Source organism: Brassica napus, chromosome A2 (assembly GCF_020379485.1).
Source record: "Brassica napus cultivar Da-Ae chromosome A2, Da-Ae, whole genome shotgun sequence".
Classification (NCBI taxonomy): Eukaryota; Viridiplantae; Streptophyta; class Magnoliopsida; order Brassicales; family Brassicaceae; genus Brassica; species Brassica napus.
Window position 1 is genome coordinate 23171590 of NC_063435.1, and position 23552 is coordinate 23195141.

At 41.2% G+C, this 23552-nt stretch overlaps 3 protein-coding genes and 1 non-coding gene across 5 annotated transcripts; 3 read left to right on the forward strand and 1 right to left on the reverse strand.

The window, feature by feature from the left end:
* Nucleotides 1-343: 343 nt before the first annotated feature.
* Nucleotides 344-2936, forward strand: LOC111208114 (glutathione S-transferase T3-like). Its single transcript, XM_048753271.1, has 2 exons — nucleotides 344-879; nucleotides 2930-2936. The coding sequence occupies exons 1-2, from the start codon at nucleotides 344-346 to the stop codon at nucleotides 2934-2936; spliced, it is 543 nt and encodes a 180-aa protein (XP_048609228.1).
* A 103-nt stretch (nucleotides 2937-3039) lies between these two features.
* Nucleotides 3040-3146, reverse strand: LOC125589704. Its single transcript, XR_007325876.1, has one exon. It is a non-coding gene; the product is annotated as a small nucleolar RNA R71 (small nucleolar RNA).
* Nucleotides 3147-14099: 10953 nt separating this feature from the next.
* On the forward strand, nucleotides 14100-18457 carry LOC106424243 (HMG-Y-related protein A). Of its 2 annotated transcripts, none has more exons than XR_007324301.1 (2): nucleotides 14100-16767; nucleotides 16848-18457. XR_007324301.1 is itself a non-coding variant. In XM_013864998.3 (2 exons), the coding sequence occupies exons 1-2, from the start codon at nucleotides 16672-16674 to the stop codon at nucleotides 17328-17330; spliced, it is 579 nt and encodes a 192-aa protein (XP_013720452.1). In that variant the 5' UTR covers nucleotides 16282-16671; the 3' UTR covers nucleotides 17331-18436. The 2 variants fall into 2 exon arrangements, 1 of the variants encoding a protein (XP_013720452.1); XM_013864998.3 differs by having other exon boundaries at nucleotides 16282-16767; nucleotides 16848-18436.
* A 64-nt stretch (nucleotides 18458-18521) lies between these two features.
* On the forward strand, nucleotides 18522-19351 carry LOC106424251 (HMG-Y-related protein A-like). Its single transcript, XM_013865007.3, has 2 exons — nucleotides 18522-18665; nucleotides 18749-19351. Exons 1-2 carry the CDS (start codon nucleotides 18573-18575, stop codon nucleotides 19028-19030), a joined length of 375 nt encoding a protein of 124 aa, XP_013720461.1. The 5' UTR covers nucleotides 18522-18572; the 3' UTR covers nucleotides 19031-19351.
* The last annotated feature ends 4201 nt before the right edge of the window (nucleotides 19352-23552 follow it).

A 23552-nucleotide genomic window follows, 5' to 3' on the forward strand; every position in this document is an offset into this window, starting at 1 on the left:
AAATATCTCATGTCATTTGTCTTGATTAGCTTTCTTCATGAGACTTTGCATTTTCCATAGTTTATAGAGTAATGTTTATTAAAATCTTGCAATAGTAATGCATTGAACTGATTGTTTCTCTGTCTTCTGTTAGACATTTAAGCCACTGATGTTTTAAAAGAAAGTTGATAGCTTTTTAGTTGTGTATTAAGTTGGGATTAGACATTTCTTGTTCGGAGTTGGCCATTAAGGCGGTGATGTACTTTGTATTCTTCACTTCCTCCTATTTAAATCTCTTCTCTTTTCTATCTTCTATCATCTCATTAGTCTTTCTCCAAGAAATCTCTTATATTTTGTTACTGTTATGGATCCAAACAATCTTCCTAGCAAGTCCTCTAGCTACGTAGGACTGCTTCACAGTCAACAAGGTAGCGTGTTCCATGAAAACTTTTCTTATGAAAGTTTTCATTCTAGTGTTAACTTCGGAGAATCACAGCCTTTTCCGGCTTTCAGCTCACAACAATCTCAAGATGCACCATTAGAGCCACCAGTACAGACACCAGCTGCCCGTGGTGTAAGGCGCAAATGGAATCCAGCAGATGACGAGGTGCTGATCAGTGCGTGGCTTAACACTTCGAAGGATGCGATTGTTGCAAATGAGCAGAGGTCGGGGGCCTTCTGGAAACGGGTTGCTGCTTATTATGCAGCAAGTCCCCATGGAAGAGAGGATGGTGGGAGAGAGCATGTTTGTTGCAAGAAGAGGTGGCACAGAATTAATGAAGATGTTAACAAGTTCTGTGCCGCATACACGGCAGCAGAGCGACAAATGAGAAGTGGTGAGAGTGACACTGACGTTCTGAAGAAGGCACATGACATTTTCTTCTCTGATCAAGAGCACAAGTTGATATCTTGCATATTTCTATTGTTTTATCCATTCATCCATGTGCATTTTGATCATATAGATTAGGATTTAGCCATGTTTAGCTTGCATTTTGCATACATGAGCCCTTATCAGGTATTGGAGTACCACATGGAGTTCTTGGAGGCACTTGGAGACATTTGGAGCTCAAAAAGGAGTGTTTAGAGTGGTCACTGGGCGAGCAAGGCATGGGAGCGACCAGTCCGGAGCGACACCACCAAGTCGCTCTGATCTTCCTACTGGAGCGACCTTACCAGAGCGACAGGGAGAAGTCGCTCGCGGTTTCATCACTCGGAGACGCGAGAACGAGCCTGGAGCGACCTCTCGCAGCGACACAGCGAGGTCGCTCCCGAAGCCTGGAGCGACCTTACCAGAGCGACAGGGAGAAGTCGCTCGCGTTTTCATCACCCGGAGACGTGAGAACGAGCCCGGAGCGACCTCTCGCAGCGACACAGCGAGGTCGCTCCCGAAGCCTGGAGCGACTTGTCGGAGCGACGGGCTGAGGTCGCTGCGCGTTCTATTTCTGCTCGAACTTGTGATTTCTCAAGGGCCTTTTGGTCATTTCATTATGCACGTTTTTATTTTCTAAACCTATGTTTTAATACTCTAAGAGCCACCAAGAGGGGGATCATCTTTGTTTTTAGAAAAAACCACCAAAAACCTTTGGAAAGTCATCTCTTTGAATCAATTGATCAGTTTATTATTGAAATTATGTGTTCTTATCTATTTCCTGTGTTTCTCTATATGATTAATCTGAAATCCAACATGGGTTTAAGAGGAATCATGGAGATTAGTGAGTAATCACCTTTTGAATTCATGGGTTAGGGAGATTGAGGGTGATTAGGTTAGAACTAGGATGTTTTAGTGTAGATCATTCATATTTCCTTGCTAGTAGAGTGAGCATAAAGCATCTTCTGTGTAGTTGAACCTTAGGCATTTCCCCCCCGAAAGGTGTTCGAGGAAATGCCCGAGACAACTCTTCTTAGTTTTTAGCATACTTTGCCAAAGACATTTGTTGTTAGAGGTGCTAAGATAGCCATTGGACTTGCTAGTTATGATTGCTTTCATATTATTCAACCAAAGACATTTGATATTTGAATTGTGTTAAGTAAATGAACATTCATCTAGAGATAGAGTTTGTTTAGGATTGTGTCCAAGCTTAAGGTTAATAGATTGATTGATCGTTTGCCATCTTTAGTTCGAAACTTGATCACCCGAGGTCTAATCCCTATATCCATGATTTCTCTTTTCCAATAGTTAAGAAAGTATCATTTAGTTATTTCTTTTAATTAGTCATAGTTTAAAAACCCATCTAAATCATTGGTTGCACTTAGATTAAGTGATTACTTGCATTCTCGGTGCTTTGATATCTCTCAGAACTGGTTCGACAATCATTTATACTACAACATTTGTCTTAGGAGCCTTGAAAATTCCTAACATCAAATTGGCGCCGTTGCCAAATTCTGAGTAGATTTAAACATTGAGATTTAGTCAATTGCTTGAGACTAAGTCATTTTTATTTTCTTTTGTTACTGACTCTTCTTCACCTCCCTTTAATCTACAGGTGTATGAACTTGCGGAGCAGGGGTCCATCAAACCTAGTTCCAAGAGCAGCAGACATCAGAGCTTTAGAGAGAGAGTGTGCTAGAAAGAGAAGAGAAGAAGAACATCAGGCTCAATTGCAGAGACTGAACACTGACATGGGAGACGTTCATCAAGAAGATGCAGGCGTCAATGGTGCTAACAACAATGGTCCACCTAACCAACAGCGAGCAGCTCGACCCATTGGCACTTACGACCGTCCCAACATTCATGGTCATCGATTGGGAATCCGAGCACCCGCTGTGGCAGCCAACAACTTTGAGATCAAGTCAGGACTCCTCAACGTGATCGAGAACAACAAGTATCATGGCTTGGCTCTAGAGGATCCATTTGATCACTTGAACAGGTTCGACAGCTACTGTGGGTTGTCAAAAACCAATGGTGTGTCCGAAGATGCCTTAAAGCTCAAGCTATTCCCTTTCTCTTTAGGGGATAAAGCACGTCAGTGGGAGAAGTCTCTACCAAGCGACTCCATCACCACTTGGGATGACTGCAAGAAAGCATTCTTGGAGAAGTTCTTCTCAACTTCAAGAACTGCTAAGCTGAGAAATGAGATCTCCAGCTTTCAACAGAAGGGCTTGGAAGGTTTCAGTGAAGCCTGGGAGAGATTCAAGGGCTACCAAGCTCAATGCCCACACCATGGCTTCTCTAAAGAGAGCTTGCTGAGCACATTCTACCGTGGTGCTCTTCCTAAGTACAGGGCCAGACTGGATACAGCTAGTAATGGGTTCTTCTTGGGGAGAACTGAGGAGGATGCAGAGGAGCTGGTTGAGAACATGGTTAAGAGTGATGCAGTCTACAGTTGAGACCACGACAGAGGTAGTAGAACTGATGATAAGCAGACGAGGAAAGAGTTGAAAGCTCTACAGGATAAGATAGACATCCTCATTGCTGATAAAGCTACCCAAGAGCAGCTGCACTTTGTTGGCAACCCAAGCCAAGAGACACCAGTTGTTGTCCATGAAGTTGAGGGTTTGGAAGGTCAGTAAGAGCTGTGTTTCATCAACAACAATGGTAGCTGGTACAAGAAAGAGCCCAACTTTCAGTACAACAACTACCAACAGAAATCCTATTCCAACAACCAACATAGTGGTTACCAGCCTCGAAACAATCAGCAAGGCAGCTATCAACCACAGCAAAATCCTCCTCCTGGTTTCAACAACAAGGGCAACCATTCTTCCCAACAACAATCTAATCCCTCTACCTCCACTCCTCAAGTCAGCAGCACTGATGCTCTACTGAAACAAATCCTGGAGTCTCAAACAAGAAGTGAGAAGCATGTTGGCTATGAGTTGAAGAATCTTCACTCAATGATTGATGGGAGCTACAATGAGCTCAACAACAAGTTCAGAGCTTTGGAGAACCAGTTTGCTGCCATGAACACTCAACAAAATCGCCAACAAGGTTCTCTACCTGGAAAGTCTGAGCAAAACCCCAAGGAAACCATGAAAGCTATCACTCTCAGGAGTGGTAAGGAGTTACCTCAGAGAGCTCTCACCAAGGATGCTGAGAAACAAAGTGAGGGGGTTGCCATCACCATAGATGATGAAATGGTGATTGTTGATGAGAAGATCAATGACGAGATCTTGGAGAAGATAGTGGAAGCCAAAGGAAAAAGAAAGGTTGAAGAAGAGAAGAAAGCAGTTAAGGATGGTGAAGTTGTCACTCCTGCAAGTGAAAGTTCATTTGTTCCTCCTGCCTATGAACCTAAGCTTCCATTTCTAGGTCGATTCAAGAGGCAGTTGCTAGAGAAGTACAAAGCTCTGTTTGACAAGCAAATGAGTGAAGTCCAGGTCACAATGCTCATTATTGATGCTTTCATGCTGATTCCTCAGTACAGTAAGTTCCTGAAAGATGTTGTAGCTGCAAAGAAGAAAGAGATGGAGGGCATGGTGATTCTCACTCATGAGTGCAGTGCTATCATTCAGAGGCTGGTCATTCCAAAGAAGCTAGAAGATCCAGGATGCTTCACATTACCTTGTGCTCTTGGGCCTATGGTATTTGATAGATGTCTCTGCGATTTGAGAGCTAATGTCAGCTTGATGCCCTATCTGTTGCTAAGAAGCTTGGTTTCACTCAGTACAAGAAGTGTAGACTTTCTCTGGTATTGGCTGATCGTTCAGTTAAGTACCCTGTGGGTATCTTAGAGGACCTCCCAGTGATGGTTGGAAATTATGAGATCCCTACAGACTTTGTAGTGCTTGAAATGGGTGAGGAAGCTCAAGACCCTTTAATCCTTGGAAGGCCTTTCTTAGCCACAGCAGGAGCCATTGTTAATGTGAAAGAAGGCAAGATTGATCTCCATCTGGGTAAAGGGCACGTTCTCCATTTCGACATCAAGGAGGTAATGAGGAGGCCAACAGTTCAAGGGCAGGTGTTCTACATTGAAGAGATAGACGCCCTTGCTGATGAACTCCTTGAAGAGTTGTCACTAGAGGACCCTCTACAGCATGCTTTGACTGTAGAGAAAGAGGCTGAGGTGGTTGAAAACCTGGAGAGTACTGCCTATGGGATGATGCTGGATTCACACCAGGGGTTTCTCAGTAAGGATCAGTACGAGGAGCTTCCCCAGATGGTTCACCAAGAAGTCTCAGTCACTCAACAAGAGGACAACCAGCAAGATGACTGGAGTGAACTTAAGGCACCTAAAGTGGAGCTTAAACCTCTTTCCCATGGTGTAAGGTATGCATTCCTTGGTCCTAATGAAACTTACCCTGTCATTGTGAGTAGTGAACTTACTGAAAATGAGTTGTCTGAACTTTTGAAAACACTTAAAAGATTTAGAAAGGTAGTAGGTTACTCACTAGATGACATCAAGGGGATATCACCCTCTTTGTTCATGCATAGGATACATCTTGAGGATGAATCAATGACCTCTATCGAGCATCAAAGAAGGTTAAATCCTAACCTGAAGGATGTTGTAAAGAAAGAGATTCTTAAACTCTTAGATGCTGGTGTTATTTACCTTATCTCAGATTCTAAATGGGTATCACCTGTGCATGTTGTTCCAAAGAAAGGTGGTATCACTGTGATTAAAAATGACAAGGATGAATTGATACCAACAAAAACCATCACAGGTCATAGAATGTGCATTGACTACCGAAAACTAAACTCTGCATCTAGAAAGGATCATTTTCCATTACCATTTATTGATCAGATGCTTGAGAGACTTGCAAATCACCCATTCTATTGCTTCCTTGATGGGTACTCAGGATTTTTCCAAATCCCCATACATCCCAATGATCAAGAGAAAACGACATTCACATGTCCCTATGGTACCTTTGCATATCGAAGGATGCCATTTGGTCTATGTAATGCTCCAGCCACCTTTCAAAGGTGCATGATGTCAATTTTCTCTGATCTGATTGAGGATGTTGTGGAGGTATTTATGGATGATTTCTCTGTCTACGGATCTTCGTTTTCTGCTTGTTTGTCAAATTTGTGCAGGGTCCTACAGAGATGTGAAGACACCAACCTTGTGCTGAATTGGGAGAAGTGTCACTTCATGGTCAAGGAAGGGATTGTGCTGGGACACAAGATTTCAGAGAAGGGGATTGAGGTGGATAAAGCCAAAATCGATGTTATGGTTGGTCTGCCTCCACCAAAGACAGTGAAAGACATCCGGAGTTTTCTTGGTCATGCTGGATTCTACAGGAGGTTCATCAAGGATTTCTCCATGATAACTAGACCTTTGACCAGGCTGCTGTGCAAGGAAGCTACCTTCAGTTTTGATGTGGAATGTCTACAAGCTTTCAAGAAGCTGAAAGGTGAACTCGTTAGTGCCCCAATTGTCCAGCCACCTGATTGGGATCTCCCTTTTGAGATCATGTGTGACGCCAGTGACTATGCTGTGGGAGCTGTTTTGGGGCAGAAGAAAGATGGCAAAACCCATGTGATCTACTATGCCAGCCAAACCCTCAATGATGCTCAGATGAGGTATGCCACAACAGAGAAAGAGATGCTGACAATTGTTTTTGCCTTTGAGAAGTTCAGGAGCTACTTGGTTGGGTCTAAAGTCATTGTCTACACAGATCATGCTGCCTTGAGACACCTTTTGGCCAAGAAGGATGCAAAACCCAGGCTTTTAAGGTGGATCCTTTTGCTCCAAGAGTTTGATATGGAGATCAAGGACAAACCCGGAGTTGAGAATGGAGTAGCTGATCATTTGTCCAGGTTGAGGGTAGAGTCTGGTATCCCTATTGACGAAGGACTTCCTGAGGAGCAGATCATGGCTATCGAAGCAATGATAGCAGTTTGTGAGACTGGAAGGAAGCTGGAAGAGGTCAACGCAACAAAAGAGAAAGAACCTTGGTATGCTGATTTAGTGAACTACCTAGCCACAGGAAAGGAACCTCTGAATCTTGTGGGCTATGCCAAGAAAAAGTTCTATAAGGATGTGAAAAGATACTACTGGGATGAGCCCTACCTCTACATTCTCTGCAAGGATCAGCTTTATAGGAGAGTGGTTGCAAATGAGGAGATTGATGGGATCCTTGCACAGTGTCATGGATCATCCTATGGAGGTCACTTCGCCACCTTCAAGACAGTTGCAAAAGTATTACAAGCTGGATTCTGGTGGCCACATATGTTCAAGGATACACAAGACTTTGTTTCGAAGTGTGATTCTTGCCAAAGAAGAGGAAACATCACCAAGAGGAATGAGATGCCTCAAAATCCAATCCTTGAAGTTGAAGTGTTTGATGTCTGGGGTATTGACTTCATGGGACCATTTCCATCATCTTTTGGCAACAAATATATCCTTGTGGCTGTTGATTATGTCTCCAAATGGGTGGAAGCCATTGCAAGCCCCACCAATGATGCTAGGGTTGTAACCAAGATGTTCAAGAGCATCATCTTTCCAAGGTTTGGAGTCCCAAGAGTTGTAATCAGTGATGGAGGTTCCCACTTCATTAACAAACTGCTTGAGGGACTTCTCAAGAAGAACGGTGTGAAGCACAAGGTGGCAACTCCTTATCATCCCCAAACAAGTGGCCAAGTTGAGATTTCTAACAGGGAGATCAAATCTATTCTGGAGAAGATTGTGGGGATTACAAGGAAGGATTGGTCCAATAAGCTTGACGATGCACTTTGGGCTTATAGGACAGCGTACAAGACACCACTGGGCACCACACCTTTCAACCTAGTGTATGGGAAAGCTTGCCATCTGCCAGTGGAGCTTGAGTACAAGGCACTATGGGCAATAAAGTTGCTGAACTTTGACATCAAGAGTGCCAAGGAGAAAAGGCTTTTCAGCTACACGAGCTTGATGAGATAAGAATGGATGCTTTTGAGAACTCAAGAATCTACAAGGAGAAGACTAAGCTTTCCATGACAAGAATATCCTGAAGAGAGAGTTTAGAGAAGGAGATCAAGTTCTTCTCTACAACTCTAGGCTGAAGTTGTTTCCAGGAAAGCTTAAATCAAGGTGGTCCGGTCCTTTCAAAGTCAAGGAGGTTAGGCCATACGGAGCAATAGTTTTGTGGAGCACTGATGGAAGAGACTTCACAGTCAATGGACAAAGGGTTAAGCTCTACATGGCTACTGCACCAGAGGAAGATGGGATTTCAACTCCACTGTCTGATCCTACCCGGGCCTAATCCAAAAGGAGGCAAAGTCAAGCTCGGGACTTAAAACAAGCTCACTTGGGAGGAAGTCCCATGCGTATCCTTGTATATATTGCATTGGTATTTTCATTTTTCATCTTATTGCATAATAAAAAAAAAGAGAGAGAGAAGTTATGTGTAGGTACTTGATCGGTTCAGTTTTGAGCAGGAGTCGTGCGTGGGAGCGAGGTCTCACAGCGACACCTCAAGGTCGCTCCAGCTGGGAGCGGGGTTCCGAGAGCGACACTCCAAGGTCGCTCGCGTTTTCGTCGTTGAATCAAGAAAAATCGCCTCAGAGCGAGGTCTCGGAGCGAGGTTGAAAGGTCGCTCCAGCTGGGAGCGACGTTATGGGAGCGACACCTCGGAGTCGCTCGCGTTTTCGACGAAACGGAGCTCAAAAACTGACCTGGAGCGACGTCCTAGAGCGACACCTTGAAGTCGCTCCAGCTCAGAGCGAGGTTTCTAGAGCGACACTCCAAGGTTGCTCGCGGTTTCGTCGAATCACGACGCGAGGAATCGACTCGGGAGTGACCTCTCCCAGCGACACCCTCACGTCGCTCCCGAACCGGTCCATGTAAGTTTCCTAACTCTAAACCCCGGTTTAATTCAAGTAAACCGACCCTAACAACCCTAGACCGAACCGGACGACCCTAAACCTACCCCAACCCCCGCGACTCCGTCTCTATCACTCTCCCCTCCTCTCACAAACTCACAAACTCTCTCAAACTCACCCACACCAAAATTCCCAAAACCTTCTCAATTCTCACCCAAATCAACTAGTTCTTGTTTCTAAATCCAAGCTTTCGCCCCTGTAGTCTATTCCTCACCACCCATTCACAATTTCCTTTCATCCAGAGCAAGGTATTGAGTTTTTAAATTCAAATTCGTAGGTCCATGAACCCTATAATTTGAAAGTCGAAATTTGGTCCTTTCCTTGCTAGATTGTGGTGAAATAGACTAGGGAAAGCTTATCTATCAAGTTGGGTTGTTGAATTAATGGTGAAATTGAGTTTAATTTGCACTTTGGCAAAATTAGGGTTCATGGATTTGGGGGTTTTCCGAATTTGACCTTAATTGGGTGTTTTTGTGGGTGAACTAGATGCGTTAAGACGTTACATTGTTGCATTGTGTTGAACTTGAGTTTAAACTGAAAATTCATCTGTTAAGTTCACTTTTGCAAAAAATTTCACTTGCAAAGTCTTCCTTTTCTTTACTTCCATCTACTTATCCCTTTTCAAGTTCGTAATTTTTCAGGTGAAAATGGTTAAGAAGACAAAGGGAAGGTTGGAAGCTGAGAGGCAAGAAGCCGAAAGTCAAGAGTTTGCACTAAGAGGAAAAGCTTTAACCAGCGAGCCAACTGGCTCAGGGACGCAGAGGACTGTGCGACAGCAGACGTTGGCTGCAAGGAAATCGAAAGAACACGAGAAGAGGGCAGGGAAAAGTGTAGCAGTTCCCACCCATGAGGAAAGTGAAACTGAGAGTGAAGATGAGCCGGCACCTACGAAGAAAGCCAAGATGTCAAAGGGCAAAAGGGTTGCTGTTGATCGAGACAGAGCGAAAACTCCATCTGTCGAGGAGCTATATGATCATTTGAAGAATGGAGTCACTTGGGCTCCAACCAGGTTTGCCGACCTCGATTTGCTGAAGGAGCTGGGTCTAGAGTCTGATATTGAGGCGATGCTGGGACATTTGAAGATGCCAAAACTCCTCACCATGGCTTATCCTTTCTACAAGGATGTCACTTGTCAGTTCCTCTCCTCTCTTGTGGTCACTTACCACGACACGGCGCATGTAAGACAAGGATGGGGAAAAATCAGGTTCAAGGTCAATGGAAGAGAATACAACATGAACTTCAAGGACATTGGGAGGGTCATGGGGTTCCAAGACCTAGAAGACCACTCCCTTCCCAAGTGTGAGAACCTCCCCACAGAGCTTTGGAAGTTGATCACTGGAAACAAGCACTCTACCGGGGCTGACAAGAACTCACACATCCAACACCCGTCTGTACGCTACCTCCACAGATTGCTAGTCCATGCTTTCTACCCACGGAAGCAAGCTGGTACGGTTACTGAGGAAGACATGCGACTGCTCTGTCCGGCTATCCGTCCCTACACTCAACCTGGAGTGTTATCCCTTTCCAGCACTGATATCTATGCTACCTTTGGGATGGTCAGTTTCTTTGTGGGCCGTCTCGAACACTACAGAGACTGGGCGTGGTACACCACTGATTCGCGCCCAAAGATGGGGATATGCGGAATGATCACACCACTGCTCCAATTTCTGAATGTTCCCTTGGGAAATGACGCAGCGGGGCCTAGGTTCATTGATGGCACCTACTTGAGGATTGCCACCTATTTCAGTGGGATGTATGGGAAGGACTACGTCTACCACTACTACTTGCAGGGCAAGCCAGTCGAGGTGGTTCTTCCAAACCGAAACCTGACGAGTTTAGAGATACCTGGAGCTGTCAGCTTCAACATTCCTCAGGAGTACTTTCTCGGAGAACACGGGCCTCTCGATCCAATTCAAGCAGCTCCATCAAGGAGAAGGAGTGTCCCTACATCTGAGCATATCTATGGACCTCCGCGCTACTACTTCAAGCCCCATGACGGAGTCCTTCCCCCTGGAGCTCTCCGTGATGCTCATGACCACATTGGTCATCTCCAGAGGTGGAACAAAGCTCAGGACAGAACGATAGAAAAGCTGAAGGATAAGTGTAAGGCGCTCAGCAAGACTGTGAAGAAGCAGGCAAAGACTTCAGCCAAGTTCATGAAGAAAGTAGCTGATGTCTTAACTAGGGGAGGAATAGCTGGATGTAGCTCAGCCGATTTCGCTTTCGCGAACACCTCAAACCCCCAGCCTCCACCCCCGCCTGATGCTCTTGGCTTCCCCCTCACTGCTGCGCAGCTTCAGCGTAAGTGGAGGAACCCACCCACTCAACCTTCCACTTCCGGCAACAAATCCCCATCCCTCGCTTCTTCAGACAGTGAGGACGAGATTGACGAGGTTGAGAGCCAGCCATGGTATGGAGGCTCCGGTTCAGCATCCGGTGGTTACTACACCACCTTCCCTCCTGACGACGACGATGCTGGGGCATCTGCCCCCACCTACTATCCATAGGAGGTACTTCTTTCTCTCCCTTGTATATACCATTTCATTTTTGCATATTAGTTTTCTTCTCGGTATCTCTCTCTTTCCTTGACAACACAGAGACTGTGTAACTCAAGTTTGGGGGAGGTACCAAGCATTTGATCATGTTTGCTTTGATTGTGTTTCATTTGAGTCATGCATTGCACACCTATTTGCATAAAAAAAAAAAGATTTTTCATTTAGTTTGCATCATTTGCACCATTAGGAGAGTCTAGAGCATATAGGTTGCATTCACTTGCATTGGGAGCAATGATTTTAAATGCCTTGTAAAGAACACTACGTTGCACCTGAGTAGCCATGCACCTCTCGAAAAGACTTGTATGTTTCGAGCCTTGAAAACTCTTCTTGAAACTTGTTGATTGTTGAAACTCAGTCTTTGAAGCCAGCTACAACCTTATTTGAACTGAATGAACTTAATGCTTCTTGCTTAGGGTCTCTTGTGTACTGAGTCATGGCTATACACACTTGAGTTGTCACATCTTTGATGCCATTCTTTTTGACAAACTCTAGTGGTAGACCACTCCCAAAACCTTTCCTTCCTTTTAAGCTTTCATTGTTTGATGAGTGAGGCCTTCTTCGGAAAGTTTTACATGTGCATAATGTTGAGAGTATCGGGAACGACAATGCTTGATCTTCAGTTTTGCTGGATTGGACACTCTATTGTCTAGATATAGGTGGGAGGGTGAGTGTTGTAATCATGATTTGGGAGAAATAAAAAGGATAGATTCTTGTGCTCAAGTGAATTGATTTATTGGGATAAGTAGAGAACCTCATGCTCTAGTTTTGAAAAGTCTTGGCCCCCAACCTAAAAAAATAAAAAAATAAAAAATAAAAAGAAAGAAATCGAAAACTAAAAAAAAAAAAAAAAAAGAGGGCTAGCAAAGTTGTTAGGAGCTGAGAGACATTTTGAGGTTGTGAAAAATCCCTTATAGATTTCAGGGAAAAAAGAGCTGATGTTTTTAGAATCTTTTGGTGAGAGGTGTGAGTTGGGTTTGACATTTGAGAGTGAATGTGTAACTTATATGTTTGGGAAAGGGGTAGAACAATGGAGATTGAGCATTGTATGCATGAGTTGGTCCCTTTCTTAGATATATTATGTGCAATGTCAAGGCTACTTGTTTTGAGAGTAAACTACCTTAAAGATCATATGTTTTGAACCTCTTGAATCACTTGAATAAAAGTCTTCCCTTACCCAACCAAATGACTTGGACCAACTGACCATTTGCAAGAATTCACTTGATATCTTATGCTTAATGAATGTGAGAGTTGACTGATTTGAATGTGTGGATGCTTGATGATGAGTGTAGGGACAAAAGGAGTTGAGATAGGCCTAGAGAAGCTAGAGTGTAATAAGAGAGTGTGCTAATTGTGTTTGCTAGTGGTGTTTCTTTTGGCTATGAGCTCCCACCTTCAACCTCTCTCCCTATGAGTTCTAGAAAGTTCACTTGTGGACAAGTAAAGAACAAGTTTGGGGGAGTTGATATCTTGCATATTTCTATTGTTTTATCCATTCATCCATGTGCATTTTGATCATATAGATTAGGATTTAGCCATGTTTAGGTTGCATTTTGCATACATGAGTCCTTATCAGGTATTAGAGTACCACATGGAGTTCTTGGAGGCACTTGGAGGCATTTGGAGCTCAAAAAGGAGTGTTTAGAGTGGTCACTGGGCGAGCAAGGCATGGGAGCGACCAGTCCGGAGCGACACCACCAAGTCGCTCTGATTTTCCTACTGGAGCGACCTTACCAGAGCGACAGGGAGAAGTCGCTCGCGGTTTCATCACTCGGAGACGCGAGAACGAGCCCGGAGCGACCTCTCGCAGCGACACAGCGAGGTCGCTCCCGAAGCCTGGAGCGACCTTACCGGAGCGACAGGGAGAAGTCGATCGCGTTTTCATCACCCGGAGACGCGAGAACGAGCCCGGAGCGACCTCTCGCAGCGACACAGCGAGGTCGCTCCCGAAGCCTGGAGCGACTTGTCGGAGCGACGGGCTGAGGTCGCTGCGCGTTCTATTTCTGCTCGAACTTGTGATTTCTCAAGGGCCTTTTGGTCATTTCATTATGCACGTTTTTATTTTCTAAACCTATGTTTTAATACTCTAAGAGCCACCAAGAGGGGGATCATCTTTGTTTTTAGAAAAAACCACCAAAAACCTTTGGAAAGTCATCTCTTTGAATCAATTGATCTGTTTATTATTGAAATTCTGTGTTCTTATCTATTTCCTGTGTTTCTCTACATGATTAATCTGAAATCCAACATGGGTTTAAGAGGAATCATGGAGATTAGTGAGTAATCACCTTTTGAATTCATGGGTTAGGGAGATTGAGGGTGATTAGGTTAGAACTAGGATGTTTTAGTGTAGATCATTCATATTTCCTTGCTAGTAGAGTGAGCATAAAGCATCTTCTGAGTTGGCCACTCAATAGTTGAACCTTAGGCATTTCCCCCCCCCCCCCCGAAAGGTGTTCGAGGAAATGCCCGAGACAACTCTTCTTAGTTTTTAGCATACTTTGCCAAAGACATTTGTTGTTAGAGGTGCTAAGATAGCCATTGGACTTGCTAGTTATGATTGCTTTCATATTATTCAACCAAAGACATTTGATGTTTGAATTGTGTTAAGTAAATGAACATTCATCTAGACATAGAGTTTGTTTAGGATTGTGTCCAAGCTTAAGGTTAATAGATTGATTGATCATTTGCCATCTTTAGTTCGAAACTTGATCACCCGAGGTTTAATCCCTATATCCATGAGTTCTCTTTTCCAATAGTTAAGAAAGTATCATTTAGTTATTTCTTTTAATTAGTCATAGTTTAAAAACCCATCTAAATCATTGGTTGCACTTAGATTAAGTGATTACTTGCATTCTCGGTGCTTTGATATCTCTCAGAACTGGTTCGACAATCATTTATACTACAACATTTGTCTTAGGAGCCTTGAAAACTCCTAACATCACAAGTTCACACTTGAACACGCTTGGTGTGTGTTGAGGTTTGAACAGAAGTGGCTCAGCCTCAACACACCCACGACTGGTGGCGCTTCGAAGAGGAAGAATGTGGAGGTAAATTCCCAAACATCTACCAACGAAGGTTTCGTTGATGTTGAGAGCAGGCCCGAAAGTGTCAAGGCTGCTAAGGCTTGGTGGTTACAACTTCTCTAACCGGCATGGTTTGGGTTTTTACCGGATGTAACAGATATGGTTTTGTACTCTTTAATATAACGCATAAGTTTGTTTATTTGTGCTCAAATAGAATGGCTGACAATAACTAACATGATCGAGTTTCTTATTTGTAAACCAACTCATAAGTTAGTTTATTTGTGCTCGTGACCAAATAGAATGGCTAACACATGTTTATTTCATTTATAACCATAAGTCACAAGTTGAGATTCTTTGTACCAATAAGTGAGTTGATAATCACATGTTTATTTTGCTTTCTACCAATAAGTCACAAGATATACTAAAGAGTTAATATCAATATTCATTCACGGGAGGATTCGTAGAGACTTCTTCTTTATCATATAAGTATTGAGACTTCTTCTCTCATCTTCTCTAAATTTCTAAACACTTTTTTATCTTTTGTTAAAATTTTCTATGGCTTCTTCTTCACATTATCATTACCACAAAGATAATGATGATGAATTAGATGGCATATTTGAAGATTTATGTGAAGAATATATTGATTTCAATCCACAACGAAAAGAGCGAAAAACACGAGTTTTTATCGAGAGACACCGGGAGGAAGGCCATCAGAAGCTCTGGAATGATTATTTTAGCGAGACTCCAACATACCCGCACAATATATTCCGGCGACGGTTTCGAATTAACAAGGCATTATTCTTGCGTATTGTGCATCGTCTGTCTACAGAAGTTGAGTATTTCCAACCCAGAGTAGATGTAACCGGACGGTCGAGTCTAACTCCGCTGCAAAAATGTACCGCAGCAATTCTTCAATTGGCGTATGGTGGTGGGTCTGACACAGTTGACGAATATGTCCGAATTGGAGAAAAAAACAGCTCGAAGAAGTTTGCACAATTTCGCCGCGGGAATAATCGACTTGTTTAGCGATGAATACCTAAGACGTCCCACACCGGAGGATCTGCAAAGACTACTATATATTGGAGAACAACGTGGGTTTCCAGGGATGATTGGAAGCATCGACTGTATGCATTGGGAGTGGAAGAATTGCTCCACGGCTTGGAAAGGAATGTATTCACGAGGAACCGATAAACCAACGATTGTCTTGGAGGCGGTAGCTTCATATGACCTCTGGATTTGGCACGCGTTTTTTGAAGCTCCAGGTACTATGAACGATCTTAATATTCTCGATCGATCACCCGTTTTTGATGACATTATTAACGGAATAGCGCCACAAGTTAACTTCCATGTTAATGGTAATCCATACAATTTGGCATATTATCTCACGGACGGTATTTATCCGAAATGGGCTACTTTTATTCAATCTATCCGACTACCACAAGGTCAGAAGCATTTATTATTTGCTCAAACCCAAGAAGCTGTGCGAAAAGATGTCGAGCGTGCATTCGGAGTCCTACAAGCTAGGTTTGCCGTTGTTAGAAATCCATCTAATATTTGGGATAAAGAAAAAATAGGAAATATTATGAGAGCATGTATCATACTCCATAATATGATTGTCGAAGATGAACGATCATCAGGAACTCAGGACAACGGTCGTGAATTTGAAGAAAGAGAAGAGGTGGCTACATTTTCCGTCAATATGCCTTCACCTATCGTGAGTACAATTGATCGTCGAACGAGCGTTCGGAATAGACAAGTTCATGAGCATTTAAAAAATAATTTGATTGAAAATATTTGGACTAAATTTGGACATCTTACCCATAACATATAATTTATAAGTTTCTATTTGTATTGGAATAAATGTTTGTGTGTTTTTTTATAATTGTGATGTTTCGTATTTCTATTTTACAACTTTGTAATTTTCTTAAGATTTCAATTTTAATGTTAAACTTTTTTAAAATATATTTCATTTACAACTTCTTTTTATATGTTATACATTATGAAAATAATAAATTAATTAAATAATAACCTAAGAGACCAGAAAAGTCCCACTAATAATCTACCAAATTGTTTAATGTCCTTAGTTAGGTTCCTTAATATATAACCTTAATAAAAAATGCTAAGGGCTTGTGGATTAAGTCCCACCAATACCGATGCTCTTACACTGGATATTTCTGACTAATGATGAGGTCAGCAATCCTATGGGATAACATCTGTCAACCGTTAGATCAACGTTCGTGAACCTGAACCGTCCGATCAGCTTTTCATAACTTAAACATTAAATGAAACCAGCTTCTCAGCTACAGGTGCCATTCATGCAACAGTACTCTCTCTTCTTTCAAATTTCCTCACACAGTCCGAAGTCGTGTTTGACGTGACGATGGAGAATGGGCTTGATATTCAACAAACTCCAACAATGGTGGAACATCCGCCGCAGATACAAGAGATTCCCTTCTCTCTCCTACCGTACCATCAGGTATTATCTTACTTCACCGGCTCAGATCTTGAACTTGTGTCTTCGGTAGATCTGAAACGTGTTTTTTTTTTGGTTTTCAGATGATCATGGAAGCGATTGAAGCGTCTAACGACGCGAAGGGATGTACCAAAACGGCGATTTTAAAGCACATCGAGACAACACAGACACATTTACCACCGTCTCACCTGACGCTGCTCGACTACCATCTCAACCAGATGAAACATTCGGGGAAGATCGTGATTGTGAAAAACTATTACATGAAACCAGATCAAAAGCCGAAACCTCAGGGAGATTCAAGCCACGTGGCGGTCACGTCTCCCTCTGTTTCTTATTCGCTGAGGCTTAGAGGTCGTCCTCCTAGGACGAAATCGAATGATTCTTTTTCAGGGGCGGACTTGACGGAGGAAAAAAAAGAGGTACTAACACCGAGTGTTTCCGGGAGACCACGAGGACGAACACCGAAGAAGGAGAAGATGGTAGCGAAAACTAACGGTGTGCGTCGAGAGCCTGGAAGGCCACGGAAAGTGAAATTCAAATTACTCTCCAGCTTGCTTACCGAATAAGCTTAGATTACAAACTTTTTGTGTTGTTTTAGTTTTAGGGGGTTGATTAGAGAAAAATGACGTTTAGACTTTGCATGTGGTACATGTATAAAGTTTGGGTCTTTAATCTTTATCCTCTTCTTGCTGAAAAAAAAAAAAGCAATTTGATTTTATAAAAAGGAATGAATGATGGAGAAATTATTAACAAACGTCATTTCAAACACGAGGGGGAAGCGAGTGGTAGAGTTTTTCAGATGATAATAGTAAACAACGTCTTGATCCCCAGTTTGACTTGATGACTTTCTTTGTCACGTGGCTTGAATCTCTATATAAGCTTCGAATGGTGACCGTCGTCTCATTCCGTCCCGTCCTGCAGTTAACACTAACAAAAATCTCTCCATATACTATATATTTATACATTTTTATAATTTTTAAAACTGCACCACAATTGAACCGCTTGTCACGCACCGCTCAAACCACAGTTACCATTCGGAGCTTATAGTAAAAATCCAAGATTAGCCCAAACCCAGTATACTGGTTTTGTTAACCACTTCAAGTGCCACAGTGGCTTGCTACGCGCCTTCCATTCTGTGTACGGACTACGGACAAACACGTGTTGTCCTCGTGAGATGAGGAACTTTTGCCACAACACCGTTGGTAAATCTTCGATTTGCTCAAATTCTGTCGCCGGACTTGATGATTTCCACCCGCAAATTTTTCTTATATCATTATTCAGCATGTAAGCACTCCGTTGAATGTTTGATGGATCGTCGTTAAAAGAAAATTGAGAAACTTAAGTTCCATCAACTTGAAGCTATTCTCTGGTGAGAAGCTCCACCATAACCTGACATGTTTTGTTTGATCTTGTCTGTTATTTGAATGCAAATTGTTGCTATTTGTGAGTAATATAGAATCCCACATGTTCGGTTTGATTTATCTGTTATTTTCTGTAGAAATAGTGTATGGTAAGCAGCTTGCTACAAACCGATATGACGTGTCTCGAGGTTTCTTTTTTCCTACTCTATTGGAAACGTGTCCACTTTCAAGATTCAAAATATGGGGTAGTACCGTAAATTCACAAAAGTTATCAGTTATCGGCTCCAGCCAAGTCAGCAATCCTGTGTGATAAAACATTCCTAAACCGTTAGATAAAAACGGTCGTAATACTCAAACGCTAACCGTCCGATCAGCTTTCCATAACAAAACATTTTTTTTATATTAAATCACAACTCTTTCTTTCCTTGCACTGTTTTTGACGTGACGATGGAGAAAGGGGTTGATCTTCAACAAACTCCAACGGAGGAGCATCCGCCGCAGCTACAAGAGCTTCCCTTCTCTCTCCCACCTTACCCTCGAGTATTACCTAATTTCACCGTCTCAGATCTTGAAATTGTATTTCCTCGGTTGATCTGAATCGTTTTTTCTTTGTTGGTTTTCAGATGATAATGGAAGCGATCGGAACGTCGAACGGATGCAACAAAACGGCGATCGTAAAGCACATCGAGTCAACTCAGATCACTTTGCCACCGTCTCACCTGACGCTTCTCAATTACCATCTCAACCGGATGAAACAGTCAGGGCAGATCGTGATTGTGAAAAACAATTACACGAAGCCAGATCCAAATGCTCCTCCTAAGCGTGGCCGTGGCCGTCCTCCGAAACCGAAACCTGAGGGAGAAAACAAAGGCACCACCGGGAGACCACGAGGACGACCGCCCTAGAAGTAGATGGTTAAAGACGCAGCGACGGGTGAAGCTAATGACGGTGGGCGTCGAGGGCGTGGAAGGCCACAACATGTGATGGTGCCTACTGGTTGTTAGAGTTACTCTCCAGCTTACGTTTTGATTAGAAACTTTTTGTGTTATTTTAATTAAGGGGGTTGAGTAGAGAAAAAATGACAGTTTGAGAATGTAATTCGACTTTGCATGTGTTTGTTCATGTATAAAGTTTGGGTCTTTTTCATTTTCTTGCTGAAAAAGATTACAAAACTTTTGATTTGATTTTGTAAAAAGGATTTAACAAATTGAATGTTAAAGAAATTATTAACACACTTCATTTGAAAACAAGGTTATTTTTTGTTCTTTGCAGTTTGAGGGGAGAGACCAAAAAGAACATTACTTGGAATTTTTTTTGTTGTTATATTAACTAGAGATTTTTTCCGCGCTTCGCGCGGATTATGTCTTATAAATTTATTTTATTTATAATATTATTTGTTAATTTTTTTCTTTTATATTAACTTCTTGTTTTTCCAATGTTAGTTTTTCTTAATTTAAATTTATATGTTAATAATTTTTCATTTTTTTGTTGTAGATGGAGAATTATATTTTTTATTGATGGTTTTTTGTATGTGATAGTGACATAAACTTTTTGAAATTTTAAAATAATATTATATATAGTACGATTAACACATTAAAGAAGAGAAACATATTCAGACACATTTTACACAGGTTTTATATGCATAATTTTAAACATTATATATGTATATATTATAAGTTTGAAACATGTAAATGCTTTCTAAAGCTAAATACTTGTTCTGAGTTTACATAACTTATCGAAAGTTTTATCTCTTTTTAAATTCAAATCACAGAAAAATATAAAAAAATCAGTATAGATAGGTTTTTTGGGCTTTTAAATCAACACTGAAAAATTACATGAATCAGATAACAACAGTTTTGTAAACAACTGGATAAAATTTGACCGAACCAAAGATTTTCACACAATATGTTCTTTCTTCTTCAAATTGCGAAGAGCCTATAGGCACAAGAAAAAAATCATAATTTTTGTTTTCACTTATATAACATTTTTTCTCCTTTACACACGGAGTTTATTACACTGCTATAAGCAATGTAGAACTCTATTCATATAAGATTCACATCTATGCATTTTGACAAAGAAGAATTTCAGCCATCTTTAGTTTCGGAATGTACCAACTTCAGTCATATACACTATATTTTCTCTATGATTCAAAACTTATAATTTTAATATATGTGCAGATTTCCATGTGAAAAGGCACGCACGCCATCTATCATTCAACCTATTACTTTTTCCAAAGTAAACACTATAATCCTCGTTTGGTTAGCTCCACAAACTAATCTCTTTGGATCAGTTTATCAAAAAATATGGATACTAATGTCAGAAAAGAATATAAACACTATCAACAATACATATTGGCACAAGAATATTTGGTTCAAGGAACATATTCCACGTAATGCGTTTATATCATGGCTGGCTTTGCGGAGAAGACTGCCAACCAAGGATCGCTTGAGGCGTTGGGGATTAAATGTCTCAGGAACGTGCGCCCTTTGTAATCTGGAAATAGAGACTCACCATCATCTCTTCTTTGAGTGCTCTTTCTCTCGCTTGATATGGGAGCCTTTTGCTGCTGAAGTTTGGATTTCTCCTCCGGCTGATCTACACTCTGTTGCAGCCTAGATCAATCAACCTCGCGTCAACGTAGATGCACATGCTACTCCAATCATCAAGCTCTACTTTCAGTCATGTCTCCTCACCTTCATCAGTCATCCTTGCCTCTTTCGACCGTATGATGCGTGACCGTCTCCTCTCTTACCCGGTAAGTTCTTCTTTCTCATCTTCTCTACTTCTTTTTATATTTCTTGTATAATACTTCCTTAAGGCTTTTTTTACCTTGAGTTGTTGTTGGTTGTTTTTGTTTCCTTGCTGTAATAAGTTGTTTAAAAACAACAGTGTAACCTTTTAGAAAATAATAATCTTAACATCTTACCAAAAAAAAACAACAAATATTGACTTATTTATGTGAATATATATTTTATTTTAAATCATTATAGTGGACGAATAAAACACCATAATTTGTACAACAAATTTTCTTAGATTCACCTCATCATACTCACCATTTTATCATTTTAATTACATAATTTTACATGAGCTTCTTCATCCTTCCCGGTTATTTTCTCTTTATTTATAACTACAATATAATGTTATAAATTATATATATTATAAATTAATAATTTATTTACCCTTAAAGTCTAACTATTAAAATATAACATAATTCAATATAGATATATGATTCTATTAATAAATTAGCAGTTACAAATTTGAAATTTCTAGAAATATCAAAAGTTGTATGTTAGTTAATTATTTTCTAAATGATATTTATTTTTAATTCTTTTTAGATGAGAATATTTTGGCTGAGGTGGATAGTCTCAAAAGCCTTGAATTTAGTCCCTTTTATATAGTAGGATAACCAACAATTAGGCCTACCAACAATCATGCTTGAGCCTGCTGCTGCCCAAAAGAGGAAATTATTTAACAAAACTTAACACTGAAACAATAAACGTAAGCTGGTTTTAAGAGTATAGTCAAATATACAATCTCTTTAAAATAACAATATCCAAACAATCCTTGCAAATTCCAACGATCTTAGAGCATTTTTATCCCAGCACCCCAAAATGGGGTGCTTATTTTTTTTATCTTTTTCTATTTTTTCTTTTCTCTGATTTAAAAAAAAAAAAAAAATTTTAAAACCCATCAATCGTGGACCGCCACGTGTTAGTGGGACCCGCAAACAATACAAACAACCCACATAATGCGACGCTTATCTGGGAACATCAAGCATTGGTTGTTACTTTCTGGGTGGGTCCCACCGACTATTAAACTAATTTTTCCTAAACACTCCCTTCCTAAGCTACCCCATTAAAGATGCTCTTAACATCTTTTCTCACAACCAACCAGTTGCATCTTCTTTCATATGTACACAATTACCGGCATGTAGTGAACAAAACCAGTGTGGATTTGGGATTCGGGATTCGGTGCAATCTCGTGAACCAAAGAGAAGACGTTTTGCTTCTCTTTTGGTTTGGAAGGACTTGAGTAAGTGGGCCACCCATTAACCGAAACTAAAACATACAACATAAAATATATGAATCGAGTATGAAGTATGAACACATCTCGGTCTTGCCGATAAGTCCTACTCAGTAGTCAGTACTCATTTCACGGATCGAGAAAAGAAGAAAAGAAAAACACACACACCAAAACTTATAACCACTCCATATGATTGTGATCTATTCCTAACTATATTCATTTAAACATATGTGCAAAATGTATATCTATGTGTATATTATATGTATATATGCTGAGATATATTTTCGTATAAAACATGTTACGTGAAGTAATTTTAGATATTCGAACACATTTACAGGAAAGGGAAAATAATTCGAGAATGCATGATGATAAACGCTGATAAACACAATTCCCCCTTTTTACAACATAGACACTACAAGAAAACATCGGGATACTGAGGGAAAAAATCGTCGGTATGTCGTCGGAATAACGCTATTCCGACGACATACCGACGAAAAAAATCCTCGGAAATATCTCCTCGGAAATTCATACTTCCTCGGAATTCCGTCGGAAATTTCCGACGGAATTCCGAGGAAACAAAATTCCGAGGAAACTCCGAGAAACATATGTTCGTCGGAAGGTTCCTCGGAATATACCGATGGAATTCCGATGGTCCAATCCTCGGAAGTTTCGACAAAACATTCCTCGGAAAGTATTACTCGGCAAAGTTTGAAGTTTCTGCTAAGCAGGTCTTCTGTTTTTGGTCTGAACTTCTGCTGGAAAGTAGTACTCGGCAAAGTTTGAAGTTTCTTCATTGATCATCTGTGCGACTATAGACCCTTCCACCCTACTTAAATTTTTCACCATCTTCTTCAAATGGAACATATACCGCTCATACAGATACATCCATCTATACTGCACAGGACCACCAAGTTCCAATTCTCTTACCAGGTGAATAACAAGATGCTCCATAACATCAAAAAATGAGGGAGGAAATATCTTCTCAAGGTTGCACTGAATCACAGCTATGTTAGTCTTCAAATTTTCAATACCTTCAAGAGTCACTGATCTCGTGCATAAATCGCGGAAGAAACCACTTATCCCTGCAATTGCTTCATGAACATTTCGTGGTAATAGTTCCTTGAAGGCAAACAGAAGGAGGCGCTGCATCATTACATGGCAATCGTGGCTTTTCAAGCCAGTAAACTTTCATTCCTTTCTGTCGATACAGTTACGCAAATTAGATGCGTAACCGTCTGGAAATTCCACATTGTTTGAAATCCAATCAAAGAATGCATCCTTTCCCGCTGCATCAAGTCGGTATATGGGAAAAGGAGCCCTACCACTCTCATCAACATGAAGTTCTGAACGAGCACATATATCGACTAAATCCAGTCTTGACTTCAAATTATCCTTTGTTTTATC